We start from the raw sequence: 26,735 nt of genomic DNA, 5'->3' as shown, positions 1-26,735 counted from the left end.
CAGTGCAGCACAGCTCTGACTCCGTCCAGGTGATGTGTCCTTGCCCTTTACCTGGATGTCCGTGGAGATGGGCACGTTTGGAGAGTGAAGAAATACATTTGTTGTCATCTTTGTGTGAAGCCAACGGACCGTTTGGCATAAAGGGCTCGAAGAACTACAGTGCTCACAGGAATTGGGGGCACTTTTTTGTAAATTAAGTCCCAGTCACCCATTCCCGTTTCCCTTGCAGGGTCAGAGCCTTTGATGGTGAGCGGGAAGCTGCCTCACGATGAGTTACTGGAGTCTGGATAAGAAGAGCTGCCTGCAGTACTGCAGGCACTTCCTGGCGGACAACGGCGTGTTCCACGGTGAGTTAGAGAGTTACTCTGCATTGTCGGCTCTTGGCGTTTCCCGCAGCGGCGGCCGCTGTCATTCTGGATCCGCGCGTGTGGACACCTGCTGGGGACGCTGCTGCCGGCCCGCTCCGCCCGCGGGGCTGAGCCCCGGCCGTGCCCGCTCGGTGCGGGGGCTCGGGGGCCGCTCGGGACCCCCGCGAGTGCGGGGCGGGGGGGGCACGGCGGGGCTGCGGCGGCGCCAGGGGGCGCTCCGGGACCGCCGCCCCCGGTACCGGCTCCGACCGATCCCCCGGTCCGACCCACACCCCCTCCGGTACCACCGATCCCTCCGGTACCGGCTCCGACCGATCCCCCGGTCCGACCCACCCCCCCCAGTGCCACCGATGCCGCCCCCGGTACCACCGACCCTCCTCGGGGCTGTCGGGGCTGGGTCTGACCGATTCCCACGCTACCACCGATCTCCTCCGGTGTGGCCGGGGCTGGACCCGCCAGGGTCGGACCATCCCCCGGGTGCCCCCGATCCCCCCCGGGGCTGGATCCCACCGATCCATCCCGGTCCCACTGATCCCCCCTGGTGCACCGATCCCACCGAGGTCCGACTGATTCCCCCGGTGCTGGAGCCGCTGGGGTCGGCCCGTGCCCGGTGCTCACCCCTCCCGGGCAGGCAGAGCTGTTGGGCTCCGGGGAAGCACCAGAGGAGCTGCCGCACGGCTGGTGGCAGAGCTATTCGCGTCGGTGCTCCTTGTGCTTTGGATGACATGGGCTCAGGGCTCATCTGATCAGACAGCTGGAGCCTTCTGTCTGCTGAGCGAGTGACTTCCTAATGCTGTTCTGAGAGGCCCACATCTCGTATTCTTTATTCCCTTTGAGGTCAGTAATTAAAGCCCATCACTTTAGGGCAGCTTTATGGCACTATTAATAACAGCAGCATGGAATGGCTATAAATTAAAGATAGAAATACTCGTTTCATTCAAAGCAAAGGTAATTATTTTTTTTCCCTAGGGACCACACAGCTCCATTTTCAGTGTGTTTATCAGGACTGGAGAGGTTTGCAGCCCACTGTAAAACAAACTGTATCTGCATTTTTGTCACTGTGGTTATGTCACCATCCATCAATGAAGTTAATGGCTTAGTGGGAGTCAGTCTGTGAATCTTCCTAATGAAAGCCAGTTCAGAGAGAGCCCCATTTTTCCCCTGTACTGCTTTTTTCCTTGCCCATGAGCACTTCTAGGTTTTTTGGGGACACCAGAAGAATGTTAATAACTTTCTGTAAGTACGTCTGGCAGTGGTGTTGTCACATTAATTTGTGTGTGTGCTGCACTTGGGACTTGTGTTAGAGGGAAAGTGCTGTCATCTCCAGGCAGAACCATTCTGCTTCTCCAGTGAAGTGGATTCATTCCTGGAATTTATCAGGCCACTCATGTGTTCCCACTGGTTTTGGTGGGGTCATGTCCTTTCAGAGTTCCCTCTGACCTTGTGTTCAGGGATGTGTTCACCCCTGAGCACTGTGGCATGTTTTGGGAGATGCCTGTTAATCCCCGTTCACCCCAGGCAGCTCCCTGCTCTCCTGCACCAGTGTGTGGCTGGAGCAGCTACAGGGCTGTGTATCTGCAGCTCTGCTATTCCAGAATAGTGAAGGAGGAGCCTGGTCCATGCCCTGTGACCTGAGGTGGGCTAGCAGCACCACATCTTCATCCTGCTAATGGTGCAAAGGCTGGATAATGATCCATCAGCACAGAGTAATCCATGAACAGCTATTGAGGGATGAGTCTGCAAAGTGATAATCATCTACAGCCCAAGGCATAATTAGCAGGGATCCTAGGCCAGAAAGATTTCATGGCCTAATTTTTTTATCTTTGATTGATGACCAGATAAGATTACTATTTTTCCCTGACAGAATCCATCAGGGCTTCCCATTTGTCTCCTCTAACCTAAGCAAGACACTGCAGAGACAGTTCCTTTCCCTCTGAGTGTATGGAGGGGCTGAATTTCCCCTGGACAGGGACAGAGGTGACAGTCCCACAGCACGGTGTGAGGATGTCCCAGGAGTTAGGGTGGTGTTCTGGTGCTCCAGGGGAGCTGGGCTCCTCCTGGGCTGTGCTGATAGTTCAGGTTGCTCACATGATCCAAGTCACCCGCACTGGGACAGTTCAGTGGCATCAGAGCTGTCTGCAGTGATTGTTTGGAACTGAACCTGTGAGCTGGAGGAGCTGCTGCACCTCAGGTGCAGCCCAGGTAAGAATATCCCAGTTGGTGTTCTTAAAAAGAGTAGGAGTATCTTTAGAAGGACAGGACGTGTCTGCAGAGGTGCACAAGAGGAATTTTGCTGCCCAGAACTGCATTAGGCTGGGCCTTGTGGCACCAACACCTTCACCTTACTCCTGAACACTCAGAGTTGTATCTTCCTTTGGCTGATCACAAAATCAGAGTGCTTTGGGTTGGAGGGACCCAAGCAGGGGGAGCTCAGGAAGAGAGAGAAGGGTGCAGAAGTGGAGATGAGATGAGTCAGGTTTGTTTAGCTCGGGAAATCAAAGATTGAGAGGGGATGTGACTGCTGGCTCTGAGTGCATTGCAGAGGGAAAGCTCAGGGAGGAAAAGGCTTATTTGAACTGATGGGGGAAGTTGGCACAAGAGCAAGTTGAAAATTGTCCATGGGGATATAAAACAAGCCCAGGAAAAACTAAGGTACTTTGAGTGAGAGATTACAAGTTCTGGAAAAATAGTTACAGCATTGTATTTGTGCAATTGCTTTGAAGTTGTAAATGTGATTAGCAAGCAATACATTGACTAATGGGAAATAAGGCTGGAAAACTATTATCTGTGGTCCCAATTGAATTCCTGTGTCCAGTGAACTTCAGACACAAACAGCAGTGCTCCCATTCTGTTCAGGAGAATGCTGCTGTACATGCATGTGCTGCTCTCTCCTGGGTTTTCATGGTGCTTTGAGAGACACTTGCATGTTGTTACACAAGAAGAAGTATTGATACTAAACTGTGGCGCTTTCCACCAGGCTGTGATGAGTTGTCTTTAAATAATGACTGAGATTCGTGTGTGTAATTAAATATTGTGTGCATCCACACTGCCTAAGGCTCTCTCATAATTTTATAATTTTATTAGGAAAAGCTGCTAATGGCTGCATGTGCAGGATATTAAAATTCTTATCTGTTTATGTCTGAAATTTTTGGTTACAGGAGTGGAGGTTGCTGCTGTGCCTTGTACTCTGGGGAGTCTTATCTGCCCAGAAGCAAAAATGTCAGTTTTCTTCAGCAGCAGCAGCGAGATACAGCAGTGTGTGTGCACACAGAGAATAACAGACCAGAGACAGGGGCTGGGGGTGAGCTGCTTTAGCAGTTTCTGCAGAACAGAGAAGACAAGCAATTAGAATGTTTGGAATAGCCTTGAGGATTTGATGAACCTACTTTCTTTTCCTTCTTCTTGCGAGCAGTTCCAAAATACAAAGTACAGCGTCCCTCTAGGCTTGGAAAAGGAGATTTTTTTATTTATTTTTGCAGGGGTTTTAAGCTGTAAATGTGCATCATGTTTTGTTTGCTTGCTGGCAGTAACAATGTAGGAATAGCTGTGCTGTCAGAGCAAACATCCATTTAACTTTGCTACTAGATGGTCGGGGCTAAAAGTATAAAGGGAAAAAAAACCCCCAAAGTGTACAGAACAGCCCTCCCTGTGGCTCCCAGTGCCTCTCAGTCAGCAGGGCAAGTACTCCCCCAGCCAAAACTGCATCTAGATAATTGCAGGTTTTATCATTGCATCTGATAGTTTTATTTCTTTTCCGTCAGATTTTTGCAATTCATTTATGCTTGTGACCGTCTGTGGGGATTACCCCAAAGCTTGTGGTGGTTGGTGTGAACCCTCTGGTTGGAGGGAATCAGGAATTCAGGCTGTCAGGGATGGAGCGGGTTGTGTCGCTCTGTTGTTTCCCCTTGGAAGGTGTGGGGGGGTCTGAGCCTGACAGGTGACACAGGTCCTGGAGTCACCTTGGGCACATCCTGGTGGCTTTGGCTGTCCAACATCCTGGTGAGAAAACCACGGAGAACCTCTCCTTGCTTCAGTGACCTTGGACTTCTGTGCCCAGTGAGAACATAAATTGCCTTCTGTTCTCTTTTTTAATGCAGTCAAATGGTCTATTTTGGTTATTGGAGCACGAGAGTATTGGGGGAGCAGTCCTAGAGCTTTGCCAAATTGCACAGATCCTTCAGGCCTGATGTTTGCTGATGGGCAGTGCTGTATAATTAGCTCTGCTGAAGCCTCATGCAAGGCTGGGGGCACAGCTACGGATGCCAGATGTGGGCTGTAGGATTCAGCCTTCTATCTTCAGACTTGCTCCAGCTGGAGTTTCATAATGATGCTGGGAAAGCAGAACGAGTTAGTAGTGCAGGAATTTGTGTTTTGATTCATATTCTGATTTGTGTGAAATATCCACTATTCGTTCCTTGAAACAAACAGATGTAAATGAAAATGTGTTTGCAAGAAGAGCATTAAGGAGTTAATGTATTAAAGTCCATTTAGATTGTAAAAGGGCCTGAAATGCCTGAAGAAGCTCTCTCTCTCTGCTTTGTTCAAGAACTGTGTCTGTCTCTGGATCTGTTCATGGAAGGAGTCTCATGTGGGATCTCTCTCCAGACAATGTTTCAGGTGGTTGTGTTCTAATGCCCAGTATTTTTCCCCTTTAATTTTTGTGTGTTTCTCAGCTTTCCATAGGGCCATGTCTTCATTAACGATAAATGAGTTGATAAAAGCTTTAATCTGATAAAAATGACAAGGTTTCCATGCAGCTGATACAAAGTTTTATTCATTGCTGGCTGACTTTTCACAAGGAGATTGTCTCGCAGTTCAGATCTAAGATTACACTTGAATGATGATTATGAAGATGTTGTTATCTCCTTATTTCATTATCTATTCCCTGTAAGAGGTGTTAGTTCTCTAATCAGCTTTCCTTGCTCTTTAGCAAGAATTAGGCTTTGTACTGGTTTCCAGCTATTTTGACAGTGATAAAGGAAAACCCAACGAGCTAGAAAATGAACCTTCCTCTGATGCTGTAATTTCCAAACTGTTAGTTAAATCATGCTCTCATTTATTGGAAAATGGTTATTTTGCAGTAGAACTTGCAGGGTTGTGTCTCTGTCCAGTTATCTGAGCCTGGTGAGGTGTGGGCAGAAAACCCAAGAGAGAAAAACAGGTGTGGAGGTGAGGCTGTTACCTTTCCTGCCACACCTTAGCTCAGGACTCTGCAAGACCCGTGGGACAGCAGTGATGGCTGAACAGATCTTGTCTTATGGTGATCCTTGATGTCAATTAACTACAGGTAAAGGAAAAGGAGGTTTTTGTTCAGAAAGCTTGTCACCATCACCTCTGGGACTGTTAGAACTGTGTGAGCTGTGGCTCTGCAGAGCATTCCCAGCAGGAGCCTGTGATCCCTGGGAGCCAGGGAAAAGCCAAGCAAACTGACAGGGCTTGGGATTAGATGCAAAACCTGCCTTGACACTGAGGAGTTGTCATGGGGATTGATTTTTTTTTTTTTTTTTTTTTTTTTTTTTAAGTTGAATAAACCTACAGGTCCTCTTATACCATTTGGCATATGTCAGCTGAGTTACATAACGTCTTCATTTGTTTGCTGTGATGTTCTTCTAACCTATATAACATGCTTGAATTTCTAGAGGCGTGTAGCATTTAAGCATGTCTGGTTTTAAAAAGAAGCTTATTTTGGAGACAAAATAATGAAGAATGTATTGGTGATTGTGTAAGGTTTCTTACAGAGCAGCTGTGGTGTTGAAGGTGCTTGTGTATAGCTCGTCTTATAATTAACAGAACAGTAGGAGTGTGAGTAATTTGCATTTAGCACGTTATCAAGTGCAATCTGATATATCAATAATTAAACTGTACAGCAGCGACAGTTTATTTTTTGTTGTTGAATTGCAGCTATAGCACATAATTTCAATGTGCATGCACTGGTAACTGTCCAGAGGCATCAGGGTGGTGATTTCAGCCATGAACGTGGTGAGCTGAGCAGGGAACCAGAGCTGGGGTAACACCGTGGGCGCCCCATTTCCTTGCTGTGCCTGGCAGTGGTGACACTCCCTCCTCAGAGTGGGACTTGTGCCACCTCCTGCCATCCCAGCCTGCCATTAGAGCCACAGCGGAGAGCAGCCGGGACATCCTGCAGTGGGTCTGGGGTCTTGTTTCACATTCCAGGCTGCTGCACATAGTCCGTGAATACCCCGCAGAGCGCTGAGCTCTGTCCTGGGGGCTGGGGGAAGGCTCTCTGTGTTAGCAACAGCGAAGAAATAATGATTTCTCAGGAAGTAAAACATGTCAGGTCCACTTGGATCTTCTCTCCCATCCCACTGAAGTGCAGCAGGCATGTGGAACTATGAGGGGTGGTTTTTTTTGAGTGGCTTTTTTGTTTTGTTTTGTTTTGTTTTCCTCCTTTGTCACGCTGCCTCTCGTGTAACTTTTTCCTGGCCTGTGCTAGACAAATTCTGTCTCTTTTATTGCTGTCACAGTGTTTGGGAATACAGCTGGGAATTCCTTTGGCGTGCTTATGTAAATGCCACAGTGGAAGAGCCAGCTGAAGAGGGAAAGAATTAGAAAATGCAATGAAGGAAAGATGCGAAATAAAGGAAAGATGTGGAGCTGACTTCATTCTTGCTGTGCTTTCCAGCCCTGTGAGCCCTTGGGCTCCATTGTAAGGAAGTGCAATTTATGCAAGTCTGAATGCTTCTGCCCATTGTTCCACACTGCCTGTAAACTCCCTGATTCCAGGAGCACTGGGATGCCTTAAAGCAGCCCAGGGTTTCGCCAGGGGCACGGGGGGTTTCTCCCTGCTGGCAGAGTTGGTGCTCAGCACCTCCCGGAGCACTCCTGGTCCTCGGGCACTGCACTGCCCAGGGATGCACAGCCCGGACCAAGCGCATTTGTGCTGCGGCTGGCCTGACCCTGCGGGGTGCCTGATCCCTGCAGTTCGGGACAGTGGGACAGCGGCAGGAGGAGGGGCACAGAGCCAGGGCAAAGGCGCACGGGGCTTGGGGCTTCTCCCCTCCCGCTCGCAGAGCCCCCCGCTGCAGATGCCGGGAGTTACTCCGGAGCGGGGCTGGATTTCCCCTCCCGCATTCATTCAGCCTGCGTCACTCCGCTCCTGAGCCGGAGTGTGGTAATCCCTGCCCGCCCAGCCCGCGGGATTTCCCTGCGCTTCCCGGGGCCGGAGCCCGCGGAGAGCCCGCGGAGAGCCCGCGGAGAGCCCGCGGAGCCCGGGGCGCTGTGTGCGGGGACACGGCGGCACCGCCGCTCCGCAGCTGCGGTACGAGCAGAGATGCTGCCGGCTCCCTCCCAGCCCGCGCTCCTCGGGCGGGAGACAAGTTGCCCGCTCTCGCCTCTGGATTTGTGCTATGCATCGCCGAGGTGTCCTCGCTCATCCTGAGGAGCGGTGCTCGGCTGTACTTCCAAGGATTGCTGTCCAAATGTGTTGGCTCTGAAGGCACGAAGATCATACGGAGCCTTTCCTGAAGGGAGAATTTGCATTCTGCTTGCCAATAATGCTTGAGTTACAAATTTAATGGCAGACCTTGAAGTATATAAAAATTTAAGTCCAGAAAAAGGTAAGGATGTTTGAGTTTGGAATTGCCATAGGACGAGCTTGTAACTTGTCTGGAAATGCTTATAGAAAAATCAGGTAACTTAACCCTTGGGATTGGTAAATTGCAGTGTTTATGTGGACATTGTTGGTATAACAACTGTGCATCTATTCCTGGATGTTTAACAAGAAAACCTGGTGGGTTTGTATTGTCTGGAAAGTCAAGTCAATATCTCCATGAAAACATAGCTTGTATTTGAGATAATGCTCTTTTGATGAGGACAAACTGCACTTCTGTGTTAGCCTAAATTATTACAAATGTGTTTGCCTTGAATAAAAACATTCTTGACCTTTTCATCTGTTGGGAATTTTGCTGTGGCTTTCAGTGGAGAAGAGTTTGTTGGTTTTTTCTAGTAGCACTTGTAAGTAGTATAACACATTTGCAAGTGATATGTACAATTTGAATAAAAGAACTGGATAAAAGATGTCTTTTCAAGAATTGCAGGAGATGGTACAAAAAGGAAGACATCTTGAATAACTTTCTTCGGTATTTGTAGTTTATAACGTCTAATTTTGTTCAATTTAAGTCAGTGCTGAATGGCAAGTGGCAATTCGCTTAAGCCTCTAAGTGGATAGAGAGTAAATGCTGTAGAGAAGAGAAATCATGGTAGATTAAAGTTAATTTTTGTATTTTGCTCATCCTTAAGGATGTTGAATTATGTTCTTTTAAAGTAAACCCTTAGAAAATACATTTAGCATAAGAGCTTTCTTGCCAGAATTGTGTAGCTCAGAAGAAATTTTTGTGACGAGATTATCTGTAATTTAAAATCAAACAAACTAATCTAAAATAAAGCCACCAAAAGTCATGGATCATACTTTGAAATATCATCTTGCCCATTATAAGATGATAGAAAATCTCAGGGCAGTGTTGGGGGTTGATACGCTTTTTTTTTTCCTTTTTGTCTGTCATGGTTGATTTTAGGGGATATTTTTTATCTAGTGGAAGTCACTGGGAATAGACACAGGTATTGTATAAAGAACAGAGCCAATTTCAGGCAAAAGTGAGTTGTTTGTGGATGCCCTGTGGGGAGGGCTCCCTGTGCCAAATGCTGCAGTTCCTCTCCCAGGTGTTGGCTACCCAGAGCTCTCTGTGGAGCTTTGGTGGCCGTGGCTAAAGGAGGGCAGCTGTTACTCCATCTGCCTTCCTAGGTGCAGCAGGTAATGGATATGGCCCCATTGAATAATTCACAGCAGCCAGCTCTCCTGAGGAGCTGGCAACAGGCCTGCAAGGAAAACATCAGGTTCACATTGTGAGTCTCATAGCAGTGTGTGTGTGGATAAGAACATTCCACACTGGAGAACTCGGCTGAGGCTGGAGTTCTGCTCGAGGTCATTCTGCAGTCCCTTCCTTACCCAGATGTGACAGCAAGGCCAGATTCTAGTTGGTCATCCTTGGTTGTGGTGATGCCATCTCTGTGTGGGGAAGCCAGCGAGGGCTGTGCAGCAGTGAGTGGGTGTCCCTGGGTGTCCCTGCTGTCCCTGGGTGTCCTGCAGTGTCCCTGAGTGTCCTGCAGTGTCCCTGGGTGTCTCTGGGTGTCCCTGGCACTGAGGTCTGGCCGCTCAGAGGTGAGATCATGGCCAGGCTTCACTCCGTACCAGGGACTATGGCAGTGCCCTGTTTAATGTCCTTATTAGTGCAGCTTTGGGACTCCTGTGCCTGCAGCTGTCCCAGCACCTGTCCAGGCACTGAGTGTAGGCTCTGGAATGCTCATATGTAGAGGAATTAGCCTGGAAGAGCAAACTGGTCCTAGTGGATATGGAAGGCATCAATCTCCTGGGAGGAACTTGGTCATCCACAGGTTTCATTCCCATAACAGCTTCAATCTGTCTCGGCATGAAATGCACTCACAATAAGTTAGCACCTGCACATGGCAGCTTTGGCAGCTGGAAAGCCTTGGGGTTTGGCATGTCCTGAGGAGGTTGCCCAGTGTTCCCCTGAGTGCCACCTGACCCAGTGTCACAGTGGGGCACCACAAGTGTCCCTGCCATGGCCCTGCCGAGGGTTCAGAGGGTGCTGGAGCTGCATGCTGAACTACTCAGTGTTCATGGTTTTGGTGCTTATGAACGAAATCTACTCCTTTTTCAATAAATCTACAGAACACTGTCATGCTGTTAGGGGAAACATTGCCGTTTGCTGAAGAACTGTGGTCTTTCCAGAACTCTGGGGCATAGATTAGAATTGTTGAGGTAAATCCTTCAGTGCTTTGCTGGAGACTGAGCTGCCCCGGTGGCACACTGGGGTCAGTGGTGGCACTGTGGTGGCACACAGCAGCTTGGGGACAGCGGGGGCTGGTGAGCAGAGCGTGCTGACAGAAACCTTCCCAGCTCTGTCCAGCACTGAGCTTGCTGCAAGGGCTGTGTGTGCTGGGTTTTCCTCTTTCCTTCAGCAGCTGATGCTTCAGGGAGCCTGTGCTGCTCCGTGTCTCCTTGCATGACCGAAGTGGGAGCTGTGAGGAGCCCCAGGCTGGCTTTTCCCTGGGAGTCAGCAGAGCCGGCTGTAGGGCAGGGAGCTCGAGCCTTTGCTGTGGCAGGTTATCGATACCAGCGCAGCAGAGAACGGGCTCTGAGGTGTTCCCACGTTAGCAACAGAAACATTGATCAGCCTGAAACTCAGATGCACAAACCAGCATCATTTTCAGTAATAAAATCACTTTGGTGTTTGAGACTGTCAATTCATTGTTTGCCCACAGATGACTCACTGTCGGTGACTTGCACCGAGGTAATTTAAAATAGAATAGATAAACACGTTTCTTTAGCAAAATGACTATTTCTGAGGAGACTGAAAAAATTAGTTCATATCATCTGTTGCACTGCAGTCTCCATTCATTGTTTTTAAAGGTTAATTAACTTCACCTTCCATTCTATTCTTTTTTCCCCCTCTTCCTAGTCTCTAGGCAAGCCCCAGACGTGGCTTTGTTTGGCAGCCTGGGGGGAAGCAGTGCTCCCTGGCTGCAGGCCCTGGGGACTGGATCCCACTCCCAGCCCTCCCGTGCCCTGTCATCACTCCCCTCCCCGGGCCGTGGGACTGGACAGGGGCAGAGCTGCTGGCACACGTGGCTGTTTGCTGATCAATTTGCAGACATCAGAGTGTTTGCACTGGGGCTGGGATAGTTCATCCTCTGCACATCTCTGTGTGGGCACAGGAGCAAGCTTTAGGAAGGGCCTTTTGGGTATGTTTTTTCTTTTTTTCCCTATTATTTGTCAAATTGGTGAAGTCAAGTGGGAGGTGTGACATAGAAAGGGCATGTGGTGAATGAGGGGGTCTGCCCTAGCTCAGTATCTTGTGGTAATTGTATTTGTTGTATCATACAACACGGGCGGGCTGAGAACAAGGTCTGGTTCACCAGTGTATGATGCTTATTTATGTACTTACTGCTTGTTTTAGAGGGCAGATATGGGATTCTGGAAGAGAAGGAGCTCGGGTTTACTGTTCTCCACCTGTGCTGCTGCTTGTCCTGAAAGCCACCCCCGGTCTGGCATAGTGACACCACACACCTGTGCGCTCATCCTCCCCTTGGCAGGGGCAGAGGAAACTCTCCTCCTCCATTTCTTCCCACCTCCTGCTTTTTCCACTTGCTCTGTAGTGTCATAATCAACTGCTGTGCCCTCCCTGCTGAGGGATCCTCGAGGAAGAAAGGATTAGGATGTGCAAACTTAACTGTGTTTGCTTATTAAATCCGTGCTCCTTGTTCACCCCATTGATGTGACAATGTGCTTTGGCACATGGCCATGGCCGTGCTTAAGCGATTGTGCTTTTCAGTGTTGACAAAGGACCAATTCCATAGTCCTAATGGAAAACTTACAGTCCTCGGCGGCGCTGTGCCGCAGTGGCACCAGGGCTCTCACAATGGACAGCTCTGGTGCAGTTGTTTCTGAAGAAAGGATGAAACCTGGGCTAATTGCTTGAAGATAATAAGTGGAACTTTGCAGAGCTGGCAGAAGGAGGGGTCCTTGGGCAGGGGTGGAAAACATGCATTATTCATGGTGTCCAACAGGGCAGCACAGCCCCTCAAAAGAGGCACTGGCCTGGCAGGACATTTCTGCACTGCACAGAGCTCTGTGAAGTCTCAGTGAAGGAACAAAGCTTGTCATTAAGGATCATTCAGGCTCTTTTTGGCTTATACTGTAGTGCCAAGCTTTTGTTTGGATGTTTCTGGTTCCTTTCTGATCTCTACGAGCAAAAGAGGAGGGGGCCTCAGTCTGGGAAGAAACTGAGTTCTTCCATGGCAAGAATAAAGTAAGTGTTGTCAAGGATCAGCTTGGGAAGGTGAAGAGCAGAAACCTTTGACTTGTAATGTGAAAATAAGATGAGTTATTGGTCATCCTGGAAGCATTGAGCCTGCAGTGTCAAAAGGGGAGGCTGAAAGAGCAGTTTCTGTGAAATACGTGTTGCTCAGACGTGACTTCAGGGAGCTGCTGCTCCCAAGGCTTTGCATTTGTTTTGGATTTTTTTGAAAGAAAAAAAGACACCGCCAGACAGTTCCCAGACTTAAAAAGAGCTGAAACATGCTGATAGATTTTGGTTGTGCTTGAGGTTGTTTCTCCATTCTGGGTAGTGGATGGTTTTGTTCTCAAGCCTCACCCCTTTTTTGTTTGTGTATTATTTAGTGACTTTACAAGTAGGAGGTGCTTCCCAGAGTCAGGGATTTCCTTTGATCAGACACCATTCACGGTTGTTTTGGGTAGTCTCAACTTGTGTTTGATTGCTTGTTTGGATGCTCTGCATTTCCATGTCTGAGATGTATTGCCCGTGCCCTTTTCAGGCTCTGGTGTCTCTGCTGGTGCTGTGTGGCTTCCTGAGGGTTTCTTGAGAAACACAGAAATGTGAGAGACTGATTGTCCATCTCATGTCCATGGACTTCCCAGAGATTACCATTAAATCCACTGTAAGAAGCTTAATGTGAAATTCCGTGAGGCTAGAGGAGCTGCTGCAAAACAAATTAAACTCTGGCATAAAATATGAGCTGTGGCTATTTAAACCAAACCCCAATCCTGCCCGGGGCCGCACAGTGCCCCAGAGCTGCCTGTGCCCTCTCTGCCCCCCGGGCTCTTGGGCTGTTATGTAAGAGCGCAGCAACCACCACCCTGATGGCATTAGTGCTGTTCTGGGGGATTTACATCACATGTGCTCTCTGGGGGGGACCTGGGCAGAAAACGGTGTCTAATGGCATTGCTGAAAGGGCAGACAGTGCTCAGGGTGAGTGCATGATGCAGGACAGGGGAGTGCAGACAGCTGAGAACGTTGCAGGCTTCTGGGGTTTGCTGTGGGCTTGGTTGGATGCAGAGTGTTGTCACTGCTGGGACCAGGACAGCGCAGTTCTGTGCTGGCCTCGAGTGCCGGGCTGGGGGCTTTTTTGGAAAGGACCTTTCAGGTCATGAAGTCCAACCATCAGCCCAGCACCACCGCAGTGTTCACCACTGACCTGGGTCCTCAGGAGCCACATCCACTCGTTTTTCAGAGCTTCCAGGGACACTGACCCCACCACTGCCCTGGGCAGCTGTGCTAGGGTTTCACAACCCTTCACAAAACACATAGGAAAACCCCAAAATACTGAATGCAGGGAAGAAGAGCTGCTGCTGCAGTTATCAAAGTAACTCCTCCGATTTATGGGTTCCTTTTATCTCTTCAAGCTTAATGTTGGCTTAATGCAGTTGATGCCTATCATTTAGAAAGCCAGTTTATATCCTCTTTCATAATTATACTTCTCAGTGTTTGGTAATGCTCTTTATACCTTATTTAATCTTTTTGTTTTGTCAGATGGCTCTAACAGTAAGTCCATAAAAGCAAGATGAGACCAGGCCTTTTGTCATTTGGTTGCACTTTGAAATAATAATTTCTTAACATACACTGTTTGTGGGCAGCAATAAGAAATTTTTAATCTTTGAATTTAAGGTAAAATGATCTGTCTCACAAAAGTGGTGTAACCTTTTGCTGTAAACTCTTGGCAGTAGAGTTTTGCTGCTAATGCAGAGGTAATAGTGTTTTCTTGAATAACTAAGCCCCAAAATATAGTAGCAAAAAATGGCCAGGATGTTTATTTAACCTTAGAGAACATGTTTTATGGGAGGGAGGTGTGTTTGTTGCACTGCAGGGATGTGCCCTCTATAGCAAAATGCTTTTTTGTTCACTGGAAAATGCAGCTCAGAGTAATGTCTTAATTCCCTAAATAACTTCCTTCTGGTATCAACTGCAGGGTCCTGCACGCCCTGAAGGCACAAGAGCAGGCAGATGTGCAGTCACCACTGTGACTGCTGGGAATTAAATGACATTAAACCGGAGGAATTCCCAGCTCCCGGGATGCAGGGAACAGCCATGGCTCCCAGTGAGGCCGGGAGGTTTTTGGGATCCTGGTGGGGCTGGTGCTGAGCCATTCCCTGGTGATTAAATCCCGAGTGCAGGGGGCTGGATTACAGGAGAGGGGATGGAGGAAGCACGGGCTGGTCTGGGGGGATTAGCACTGATGGAGAGGCCAGAGCTGCCCAGGCAGTGAGAGCGGCGTGGGCAGGCGGGAGCACAGCGCCTACCTGGCATCCCGGGGCTCGGGGACATCCCGGGGCTCAGGGACATCCCGGGGCTCAGGGACATCCCGGGGCTCGGGGGACATCCCAGGGCACAGGGCCATCCCAGGGCTCAGGGACATCCTGGGTCTCTGGGACATCCCGGGGCACAGGGACATCCCACAGCTCTGGGGCATCCTGGGGCATAGGGCCATCCCGGGGCACAGGGACATCCCGGGGCTCAGGGACATCCCGGGGCTCGGGGACAGGCATCCCGGGGCACAGGGCCATCCCGGGGCTCTGGGCCATCCTGGGGCACCGGGACATCCCACAGCTTTGGGCCATCCTGGGGCACCGGGACATCCCACAGCTTTGGGCCATCCTGGGGCACAGGGCCATCCCGGGGCTCAGGGACATCCCGGGGCTCAGGGCCATCCCGGGGCTCTGGGACATCCTGGGGCACAGGGCCATCCCAGGGCTCAGGGACATCCTGAGGCTCAGGGACATCCCGGGGCTCAAGGACATCCCGGGGCTCAGGGACATCCTGGGGTTCCATGGCTCTCCACCTGGCTTCTGAGGTCTCCCATGTGCTGGGCAGCCAGAGAAGATCCAGCTGGCACAGATCAGTTTGTGTCTGGTTTACCCTCGGGTACAGAAGCAGCTCCTCCCTTAAGGAGAGGTTTATTCTCATGACTGAACTAAATTTAAAAGTGCGGTTTGAATTCAGGTCTGTATTGCTTTAAAGGGTTATTTTGGGAGGAAAAAAACGTAGACTGGTCTTTCATTATTAAATGCCATTAAACTCCAGGATGTCTGTTGGGATGATTTTAGACTGTCAGGTTTGTGTAACTCTGGAAACAGAAGTGAGTGTAGTTTTCAGGGGATTTTAATTTTAAATTAAAGCTTCAAATATCAGAGAATCATGGAATGGTTTGGGTTGGAAGGGACCTTAAAGACCATCCAGTTCCAACCCCCTGCCACAGGCAGGGACACCTTCCTTATACATTATATAAGCACAATTTTTTATTTAAACTTCCAGATTAATTTTCTTTGATCTTGTAACACAAACTACATCGTGTTCTAGTTTAATTTAATTCATTTTCAGACTTCGAGCAAAAAATGCATAGCTAGTCCTTGTGTTAGAAGAATAACTTTTAATGGGAATCATGTCTTGCTTCCTCAACCTTTAATCTATGTCTGCATTGAGGAGCTGCTTCATTTACTCTGTATTCCTGGTTTATCTACAGGATTGGATGTTTTTCTGGAACCAGCTTCCCTATTCCTTAGTGAAATCCTTCCTGAACTGCTCTTCTGGAGCTTTATTGTGCCCTGCACTGCTCAGTACCTTCCCTGATTCAGATGCTAATGTGTGGTGTCTGGCAAGGGACCGGCATTAGCATACTGAGAATAGATTTCAAAAAGACCTTTTTTATTTGCGTGCTTATATTTTATAAATAGCCTGAAGGGGAGGATGGGGTGTTTTGTAAATGGTTTGCAGAGCTGAAATCCAGTGGGCCTGTGATTGCTGTGGCATTTCCATTACCCCAGTCCCTTCTTGAACGTGGAGCCTTTGTTATTAACACCTACACAGCAGGAATGATGCCATGAACTCTCTTACACGTTTACTAGTCTTTAATTGTTTGAAGTCTCATGGTATTTCCTTGGAATTAGGGAAGTGCAAGCAGCAAAGATGGTGCTCCCTGAGGCACTGGACACTGAAGGTGGAGTTTGGGAGGTGGAGGCTGTTGAGATATTGGGCAGGAACTGGGCTTCTTCCACTTTGTGATAGAAAGTGTTTTAAAATCTATTCCCTGTAACTGAAGTCTGCCTGAAGCATGAACGTGACTGCACCTGTAACAATTCCAAATGTGATGTAGAAATGTTTAGGCAATTGAAATGGTGAAGAGGGAACTGGATTGCCTTTTGTGGTTTTTATTTTTCCCCACAGTTTTGTTGGCTGCAGTTACCTGACTGTGGCCCATTCTTTGCTTTTCTTACATTGAGTAGATGTGGTCTTCCCCCTTCTGCCTTTTGCTGGCTGTCCTCAACGTCATCTTAGTGAAACTGGGCTGGGATTTTTTCTCTGACAACTGAGCTGGTGCTAATAGAGAGACTTACTTGAGAATTAGTTCTTTTTGTAAGACTTTCTCCAGTCGCCGCTAGCCTTAGGTGCAAAGAAGCATATTTTCTGTGTTGAGTAGCTTGTTGCTAAACCTCTTAGTGAGCTAAAGCTCTGCTGGAAGTGATCTCTCTATTAGTGAAATCAAAAGGTGCTTGTGGTGTGTGTGCCAGGCTGATGGAGCAGGGCACGTTTGTGTGTCCACACTCACGGGGAGCACCTCATTTCTGTGCTGAGACAAGTCATGTTTGTCTTGGTAGGAATCCAAGGCAAACCTGGTCTAAACTCAGTTCCACAGGGAGAGGCTGGGTCTGCCAGGAAAAGGCATTCCTGTGTGGATGTACACAGGGAGTTTTAGAGTCCATTTTTGCTTCAGTTCATCTTTCTTCTCTCAAGTTCTGAGTTTTCCTCGTGGTGTAAGTGTTTGTCTTCCTGGTACTTTGTGCATTTTCAGATAATGCTGCCCCAGCCAACATGTGGATATGGTCTAACATCTCCTCCTGGCTTGATTTGTGTCACACTTGTGGTTTATCTTAAAGTCCTTCCAAACTCACCTTCATTCAGTGTATGTGCTGATCCAGGGGGAGCCATTATTTATGGACATAATAAAGAACACATTTATTTCACTCTCGTGATGCTTTCAGAAGAGTTTGGGTCTGTTCAGCTCAACCTCAGTCTCCTCCTTCCTCCAAGGAAAAGAACTCAGGAAAAAGACTCCTTCTGATGGGGATTATTCCATGTGGGGTTTGCCTTGCCAGCTCCTGCTGAGTGAGGGAGCCAGGGGAGGTTATTCCAGTGCCAAGGGCTGTTCATCATCCCTGGTTTGCCCAACGTTTCAGTGCTGCTCTGACTGCCTGTGAGTGTGTCAGAGCTGTTGGGAGCTGGGAGAATAAATAAACCCCAGCTCTGGCAGAGAGGAGTGGGAGCGTGGGTTAGCCTTTGCTGTGACACTGAGGAGCACTGGAGAGAGAAGTGCTGGAGAGAGGAAGGGTGATAAGAAATAAAGACAGACCCAGAGAGTTTACTTGGGAGCCAGCCAGAGTGTAAACAAATCACCCAGGGAGATGAATTTGGAGTGATACCAAGTGAGGAGAGGCTGTGAATGGATAAAACCAGAAGGTAATTTAAGAGCATGGATATATACTGAGATCAAGAGGAAATGCTATCTTGATCCTTGTGTTTGGAAGGCTGCAGGAGGGAGGATGTGAGATGAAATGGAAGAAATGGGTTTATTTTAGTCAAAACACAGAGGAGGAAAAAAGCCTTATCATCCCGATGGGATGGGTGGATAAAAGGAAATCATCCCAGTGTGTGTTGGAAGGTTGGTGCAGCACGGAGAGGGTGTGAATGTGTCATTGTGTGAGCAGCTCTGCCAGTGTCACTGCATGAGGGACGAACTCCAGGGCTACTGAGCCCAAAGGGCTGCGGTGTTTGAATGAGGATTTCACCAGTCCAAATACATGAAGTGCTGCGGTTTAAAATTACACCACTGTGTGTAGTAATAGAAAAAAATGTAAATAAGATGAGCATGAAACAACTATAAAATGTTTTCCTTCAACATAGATTAAAGTTTTCTTTGCCTCCTTTGTCGTGAGGGTGTTCTGACAGACGATCTATTCCATTTTCCTGTGTGGAGAAGGTGGCAGTGAGGAAGGAATAGTGTCCCAGCACTGCCCACTTTTTGTTGCTCGAGGTTCACGTCAGAGCTGGTGTGTGCCTGGCAGATGCTGGGAAGCCCGTTAATCATGTCATTAGTGCATGAGGTGGCCATTCAGCTGGATTTCTTCTGCTCTGCCTCACAGTTGAAAGATGCATGAGTGTGATGCAGTCTGGGACGCAGATGGTGAAGCTGAAGAGTGGAACCAAGGGGCTGGTCCGTCTCTTCTACCTGGACGAGCACAGGACCTGCATCCGATGGAGGCCCTCCCGCAAGAGCGAAAAGGCAAAAAGTAAACTCCTCATATTCCTTCTCTTTTCTGGGGCAGTTTGGTTTTAGAATGTGAATTACAGAGCTACACAGGAGCTTGTGGGCTGATGGGAGACACTTGGTGTCTGTCTCCCCTGCTCCCTTTTCTGTAGCCTCAGCTCTCTGGTGTTCTGGGGAGCCTCTGGGGCAGCCGGCGCATGGCACAGCCCTGGCAAGGAAAACTTCAGTCCAACAGGGTTGTGGGATGTGCAGGTGTAACATTAATAAAGTTGAATGCCTCTGAGCCTGAATAACTCAGAATTGTGAGAAGCAGGAAGAGGCTGGCTGGCTGTCCCAGCGTGTCCTTTGGTTTCCCTTTCCCCCAGTTGTCATCGACTCCATTTACAAAGTGAGCGAGGGCCGGCAGTCAGAGATCTTCCACCGCCACGCCGAGGGCAGCTTCGACCCCAGCTGCTGCTTCACCATTTACCACGGCAACCACCTGGAGACCCTGGACCTGATCACGTCCAACCCCGAGGAGGCTCGCACCTGGATCACGGGGCTCAAGTACCTCCTGGCCGGGATCAGCGACGAGGACTCGCTCGCCAAGCGCCAGAGAACACACGACCAGTATCCTTTGAGGGGCCAGCCCTTCCTCCTGCTTCATGTTCCTGCCTTGCTTTTTACCTCAGTGCAGGGTGTCCTCTCTCCTATTAAGTGACCAAAACCCTTCCACTGATGGCACTGGAAACCTGAGCGATGGGTTTGACACAGACACTTATGTGTGTGATAAACCACGGGCTGTGCCTTGGGGACTGGATCAAACTGCAGGGGAGTCAGGGGATAGCCCTGCATTTTGTTCGTGAGTTCCTTTTTGAAGGGGCAGACCAGTTATTTTTGGTTGTCTCAGTATCTCAGTAACTCCTGGCCATCTCTGTTGCTTTTGTGTAAGTCAGATGCCTGTGTCCTTCCCGGCCTCCATTGTTTGTCAGGAGCACAAATCCTTAAAGCTCCTTAAATGTTTGTTGTAGCCCAGTAGCCATAGTGGACCTCCTGTCCTCTGAATGTTTTCTTCTTGTGTTTTTCACAACAGGTTTGTTTTGTTTTGTTTTGTTTTGTTTTTTTGTTTTTTGTTTTTTGTTTTTCACAACAGTGATGACTAAAATGTTGTACACAAAGAAAACTCTTCCCCCAAAAACCGAACCCCAAGGCCATCTTAATTAAAATTGTAACCTGTCTGTTCTTCTGCCTCCTAGAAATCTCCAGTGGTACTTCTGGAGAATAAACATATTTCAGGCATTTTTAATTTATATCTCCCGTGTTAGATTCTGATCCACAGCAGGCACAGGTCCATTGGGGTTGTATTGCACGCTCTGTTGCACCTGTCCTCAGCTTGCTATATTTAACCATGACTTTTCTGAGCTGCTCCTGTGTGCTGTGTCTTCTCTCCTGGTGAAACATCACTGCACGTCCTGTTTGTTTTTTCCAGTGTGGCAGCTGGGAGACTGCACACAGAGTGGCCCTGTCCCACTCCAGCTACTGCAAGAACTTAGCTGGAGGTGCTGAGGGATATTTGTGCAAGGAGGGGGTGAAAGGTGCTACTTGGGAATTGAAGTTTGGGTAGAATGAAGGGACGGGTGGAGGAAGGTCCCGGAGTAAAGCCCAGCAATATTTGAAAACTTTAGGGCACGTTCTCAGAGGAGGAACCAGAGGAGCATCAGAAATGGGAGTGCAGAGGGGTTGGTGTTGTGAACTGAGCTGTGAATAATTGCCATAAACCAGTTCCGGTTTTAAGCGTTTGACTGAGCTGTAGTGAGGGCAGGGGCAAAAAGGATTCTTTCCTGAGCTGCCCTGCCTCCCCTCCCCATGAGGAGATCCCCTGTGTGCCTGTCCTTGACACGCTGGCAGCTGGGTGAAGCAGACCTTCGAGGAGGCTGACAAGAACGGGGACGGGCTGCTGAACATCGAGGAGATCCACCAACTGATGCACAAGCTGAACGTCAGCCTGCCCCGCAGGAAGGTCCGCCAGATGTTCCAGGTCTGTGCCTGGGGACTGGGGGACACCTAGGGTCCATTTCTGGGCACAGGAGCTTCACTTTGGGAATAAAAACCCAGCTCCTTGGGACTAAAAACACAGCACCTCACAGGCTTTTTCAAAGTCTCACCTTTTTGTAGACAAAGAGACACCAGGACATTGTTTAAATGGCATGAAGCGCACAGAAAAGTTCCCAGTGTTACTCTTTCTGCTGCATTGTTGGTTTCAGCTCTGTGAACTGAATTGTTCGGTGCTGGCATTGATGGACAGTGAAGTTACTCTGTTGCTACTGAAATATTTTTTCATTTCCTTTATGGAAAATTGTTTAATAGAGACTGGCTTTATGCAAGTAATTAGGTTTTCTTTAACAACTTCCTCATATTTAGCCATTCAGATTTGATTTATTTAGAATCAATTTTTTACTTCTGTTTTCTGAAAACAGCTCCCATATTCCACCAGTCCTTGTGTTTACTGTAGGAAAGGAAAGATAAGCCAAGAACATAATGGAGAGCAAAAATGTCATCTTAACTTTTCTAAACCAGTGCCAGCTCAAAGCTGGTTTGCTGTAAAACATGGGAAAGTTGAAGAATCTTCTATGGTCAAAAGTGCTTTATTTGTCTGGCATAAAATCCCCATTAGAGATACATCTTTAGAGTCTGGAGTTCTTCCCAAAGACCTGAAAACTGGTAGGGTGGTGCTGCAGGGATTAATTTGGGCTGTACTTGTTCCCACAGATTATAAATGTCATTTAAGGTATGTAATAGATATAAAATGATTAAAAATCCCATTCAACACCATTTAGCTGAGAATTCTTTTCCTCTCAGCTGACTTGCTGTGATAGGAGTTTGCAGTTCTTTTTTGCATGGGGACCCACTCAGTGCCTGCCTGCCATTCTCCAGAATATATTGTTTGTTTTGAAAATCCAAAGCAATCCTCTTAGGCAGATGTTCTCAGGAAAAAGCTTGTATTAGTGTGTGCTAAGTACTGTTTTCTTCTCTTCCTACCTCTGAGGAGAAGCAGCAGCTCGAGACTGGAGATGCTGGTGTATGTTTTGGTGTGGGGTCTCAGTGCTGCTGCAGAGTTGTCCCCTCTGCAGAGTGCTGCAGGTTAAATAATGTGCTTTTAAGACTCTGATACTGTCCTGAATGTTTTAAGATAAAAGACTGTTGTTGGGGGAGCCTTGGGTGATATTGTTATGCCTCTTGCTGTGTTTTGATCCAGGATAACTGCAGGGCATACAGGAGGGCAAGAGATCAGAGTAAAGCCCAGGGTGAGCCTCTTTCTGGGGGAAATAAATTAGAAATTAAAGAAGGAAATCAGAGGTTCATAGGGAATCTGTGGCTTTAGTTTAGTAACTGTTTTCACCCAAAACTCCAGAGATGATGATAGAATTTTGCAGTTATTTTGGCCTGTTAGAATTTGTGTCTGAACAGTCCTGCAGACTAGAATTTACCACATTTCTGTTGGTGTACACAAATCCTGCTCTGTTTTATTCCCTGATTTCTCCTGTGCTGAGCATGTTTACCTGAGTGTCGTTACCTCTTAGGAGGCAGACACAGATGAGAACCAAGGAACCCTGAACTTTGAAGAATTCTCAGTGTTCTACAAGATGATGTCCTTGCGTCGAGATCTCTACCTGCTGCTCCTGAGCTACAGTGACAAGAAGGATCATCTCACTGCTGAAGAGCTGGCTCAGTTTCTGAGGGTGGAACAGAAGGTATGGCAATATCTGCATCCATGTCTATGGCCACGTACTTACAGTCAAGTGTAGGGAAAGGGTTTTACAGAAAATATTAACTTGGGGCGGAGGGCAAAGCACAGATGCGACAGAAGAGAGTTCTGAAGGTTTTATTGCTTTTTGAAATGCTTTTAGAAAGTGTTTGAGCTGCTTTGGATGGTTTTTGAAGTGCCCAGGATTGTGGTGTGAGAGGGTGCTCAGGGACCTGGAAGAGGAAGACGTGGCAGAGGTGAGGAGCTGCCTTTGGGGTGCACAAGGACACTGTTGAGCTGCTGATGCAGCAGAAGGCTCGAGCTGCCTGTCAGGTCATTCTGCACCCTCCCTGTGCTCTGTGTGCCCTCCTGAGAGCACTGTGTGGGCAGAGCTGTCTGGGGAACTGCTCTGCTCAGCGCTGCTCCAGCAGCAAACCAGAAATCCTGTTGCCCTTCCCAGTGCCCAGCAGTGGGAGGTCAGGGAGATTCCCCTGAATGCTCCCAGTGCCAGCAACGCCCTCGGACAGGGCAGCACTGCCCCAAAAGCTGATTGTGCTCCCAGCCAGGAGGCAGCTCCCCGGTGCCCTCACCCAAACAGCATTTTGGTTTTGCTATTGTCTGGGTGCTTGGAAATCTGTGGACAGTCTGTTCTGCTCCATCTGCTGCTCATTTGGCAAGATGTTAAATATTCTGCAGCCTGAGGACAGAACAAAAGCGGGTTGGGGTTTTTGTTAGCTTGCTAAACTGGCTTCTTTCCAGTTTAGAACTCCCTGTTTAGGAGAACACCCCATATTATTTTTAGTGGAGTACTTTAAAGTGTAACAAAAAAATGAGTGGCCAAAGTCATCACCTCTCAAGCTACAATTAAAAGAGCACAAATGAGTGGGCTTTTCCCAGCAGATGCAGCTTTGGACTAGATGAGACGTTTCCCTTCCTAGAGCACATGAAAATCCCACACTGGGCCAGCAAGGAGCCATGGGGGGTGATGGAAAAGTTAATTTGAGCCAGCTTGTACCAGAACAAGGCCTGCTCTGAGCAGTGTTTGCAATCAAACCCCAACCTGAGCACGGATAATCAGTTATTTTTGCTACTGAATTGTTCTTTTTTCTGTTATCCTGTGTAATTCCTGCAGCATCTTAGGATGGTTGGTTTAGCTGGGACAGTACAAACAGTGAACAGGATGGTGGCACAAGGAAAGTGCAGAGGTTTGAGTGTCTTCCTGTGATGTTGGCAGTGGAGAAATGGAATTCACCCAGTCCTTGTCCTCCCTTTGGCTCTCTACAACTCAAGGCAGTGAGGAAAGATGAAATGAGTGATGGGAGCTACTTCTTTCCTTTAGTTCTGAAGGAAATATAAGTGTCTACTTGTAAGTGCCCCACAAATCAGTTAGAACCTCAGCTGTGGGCTAGTTGAAGCTGTTGACAAAATTCCTATTTGTTTCAAAAAAGCTGCTGTTTTTCATTTCAGAATTTAATTATTTTTCTCCTAGCCTGTGTATTACAGTGAACTCCCTTGGAAGTAATGAAATCATAGGAGTGGAAAACACATGAAAATGAAATCCAAGCCTGCCGAATCTTTTTGCATGCCTAAGAAGATTATATTAAAGAATATAATGTCATAGTTCTCATTTCAGCAGTATTGGCCAGTACAATTATTAAGGCAGCTAAACAGCTAATTTTAATCTTCAGACTGAAATGACATAGGTTTTCATTGATGGCTACCTCTCACTCTTATTTGTCTCCTCCAAGTTAAGTAGATTTTCACCTGCTGGTGACATTAAAAATAAGCGTACCTCCACTGTTGTTTGTGTGCAGATGAATAATGTGACACCAGAATATTGTCTGGACATCATACAGAAGTTTGAAGTGTCAGAAGAAAACAAGAAGCAAAATGTTCTTGGGATTGAAGGTAAAGGTTTTGATTTCAGAGTGAGTTTTGTCTTGCTCTGCTGCAGTGGTGTGGAAGTGCTTTGGTGGTGTTTTGGGGAGGCTTCTGCTGTTTGTCTGTGACACGAAGTCCCCTGGCTCAGCAGTCTGAGAGCGTGGGTGTGTTTTGTGAGCCAGGGGGGATGTGAGTAGGTGTGGTGAGGCAGCAGCTCTCCAGCCATCCATCACAGCCATCCTCAGGAGTGGGCATGGCTGCCTGAGGCTGTGGGGATTTATTGTTCATTGTGTTTGGAAGACAAACTCTACCATGCAGTTTATCTATAGCCTGCTCCCAGCGAGGTGATGAAAGCCAAGAGTTCATTCTGCCTTGGCTCTGAGGATCTGGGATCCTGCACAATCCATTCATTTATGCTTCCATGAAGTAAAGTACAGAAAGCTGCATTTTCATTGGGTTTTATTAATGATTCCCACTGTTTGTGAAAGCAATTGTGAATTGTATGTTTATTCAGAATCCAACATGGTATCAACTCAGCCTCAGAGCTGGGATGAAATAGATTAAATGCCATGGTGTGTTCCTTTGCCCAGAAGGAAGCTTCTGTGGAGCAGCATAATGTACATGTGATTTGGGGAGGGGGAAAGTAGGACTCTTCCTCCTATTTAAATCCTGGGTATGGCCTCCCTTCAACAAGCTTCTGATGTGACCCAGGGCGCTGCCCTCAAACTGAAATGAGGAAGGTTAAACAAACAAGCTGTGACACTTAAACAATATTTCTGCAGGCATTTCTGCTCCTCTTAACCTGCTGCTGCAGCTGCTTTTATCTCTGAGCTGCTTCAGAGCTGGTATTGTTTGCACTGTCCTTTGCAAACATTTTACATGTTTCATTCTTAAAGGATGCATTTTTAAAACTTTCTCTGTTCAGTGCTGCTCTCATTTAGAGGGTTATAAATCAAGTACCGTCTTTTTGAATAAATTTGCAGAAAAAAGAAGATAGTGAAGATTGGCTGGGTCAGTGACTTGGCTGCTGATCCACTGTTCTGCTTTGGGTGGTTTTCGGCCCCACCCATGCTCAGTGCGCTGCCATTCACAGCACAGGAGTGCCGGCAAGGAACTATATTAAAAAAAGGCATTTGCTTCTGAGCCCTGGAGTCTGTCCCCACTGTCAGACCCTCAGCTGTAGGAGGAGTTCAGAGAGTTCCCCCTGCCCTGCCCCTGACGTGTCCTTGTGCCCGCAGGCTTCACCAGTTTCATGCGCAGCCCGGCGTGCGAGGTGTCCAACCCTCTGCACCGCGAGGTGCACCAGGACATGGAGCAGCCCCTGTGCCACTACTACATCGCCTCGTCCCACAACACCTACCTGAGCGGGGACCAGCTGCTCTCGCAGTCACGGGCCGACATGTACGCGCGCGTGCTGCAGGCCGGCTGCCGCTGCGTTGAAGGTGGGCTGTGTGGGGCTGCATGGGGCTGCATTGGGGCTGCACAGGGCTGCAGTGGGTCAGGGACACCCTCCCAGCAGCGCTGCTGGGCTGGCTCAGGCACTGCTGCACTTCCTGACCACTCCAAACTGGGTTTTTTTCTTGGGAATGGTCACCCGGGACAAGCATCACAGGCACCAGAGAATCACAGGATGGCTGGGGTTGGAAGGGGCTCTAAAGGTCATCCAGTTCCACCCCCCTGCCACGGGGAAACATGGAGATCACACTGGATTCTTGTTTCTTCAGATTGGATTCTCATTTCTTCAGATTGGATTCTTGTTTAAGCTCTGCATGACTTAAATAGTAACAAAATATTACCGGTTTTACATTACGATTAGTAGGTTTTTTTTTTTCCCAGAAATAAATAAAGTCTTTTGACAAAGTTAGAACTCAAGGTTAATTTTTTATGGCTAGCATTACAAAAGGTCATCTGGAAGAAAAAAATTGTTAATCTCTGTTTAAAAATTAATTAGAGAAAATGAACCTGAGAAAAGTGGGTGATTGCCTTCTGCAGAACAGCTCCCAAGAACACCCAGCGGTGTTATTTTGCTTGGCCCCAGAGCTATTGCAGCTACTTCAGAGCCCAGGGAATAGCTCTGCAGCTGTCTCCTTGGGAAATTTAACAGCCTGTAGAAGCAGCAACAGTGACAAGTTTGGTACAAATGCAGGATACAGGCATTCATTAGGAAAAGCATTCTTATGCAGGTCCATTCTACATGTGCTGGATTTGATACTACTCTTCATACAGTCAGTTATAAAGCTGCAAGTTAAATTGGGAGTGGGAAAACATAAATTCTTTTTAATTGTTTGTCTTCAGCAGCAAAAACTGCTTTCCCAAGGTAGCTGTAAACATTACTTGACCTATGACACCTTGTAGTTTTATATACGAGGAGAAAACCTCAAATTAATACAAGGGAAAAACCAGTTCTAGGATGCAGAATTCTCACCTGACCGAGGAAAAGACTGTCCTGTTAGTCTGAGCTCAGCTGGCAGGTCAGAGGAGGTGGAGTGAGGTGGCAGGAGGTGGAGTGAACCTTGTTGGCCCCTGCATGGCTGAGCAGCTGAGCTCTGCTGGCAGCAGGAGCACAGCAATGACTGAGGCTGGGGGCATCTCTTCATGTGTGGCTT

At 48.0% G+C, this 26,735-nt stretch overlaps 1 protein-coding gene across 1 annotated transcript in view; it reads left to right on the top strand.

Moving 5' to 3' along the window:
- The first annotated feature begins 268 nt into the window (after positions 1–268).
- PLCH1 (phospholipase C eta 1) overlaps positions 269–26,735 on the top strand; it is a 42,377-nt gene continuing 15,910 nt past the window's right edge. The window contains exons 1-7 of the mRNA XM_066193902.1: positions 269–347; positions 18,400–18,546; positions 18,890–19,133; positions 20,412–20,541; positions 22,085–22,255; positions 24,063–24,156; positions 25,368–25,571. Coding sequence (XP_066049999.1) covers positions 269–347; positions 18,400–18,546; positions 18,890–19,133; positions 20,412–20,541; positions 22,085–22,255; positions 24,063–24,156; positions 25,368–25,571 — 1,069 coding nt within the window. The remainder of the gene's footprint in view (positions 348–18,399; positions 18,547–18,889; positions 19,134–20,411; positions 20,542–22,084; positions 22,256–24,062; positions 24,157–25,367; positions 25,572–26,735) is intronic.

This window comes from Chamaea fasciata, unplaced genomic scaffold (genome assembly GCF_029207755.1).
Source record: "Chamaea fasciata isolate MVZ Bird 193981 ecotype frontalis unplaced genomic scaffold, bChaFas1.0.hap1 SCAF_11, whole genome shotgun sequence".
NCBI lineage: Eukaryota > Metazoa > Chordata > Aves > Passeriformes > Sylviidae > Chamaea > Chamaea fasciata.
The sequence above is the reverse complement of the archived record's forward strand: the minus strand, read 5'-3'. Positions and strand labels throughout refer to the sequence as shown.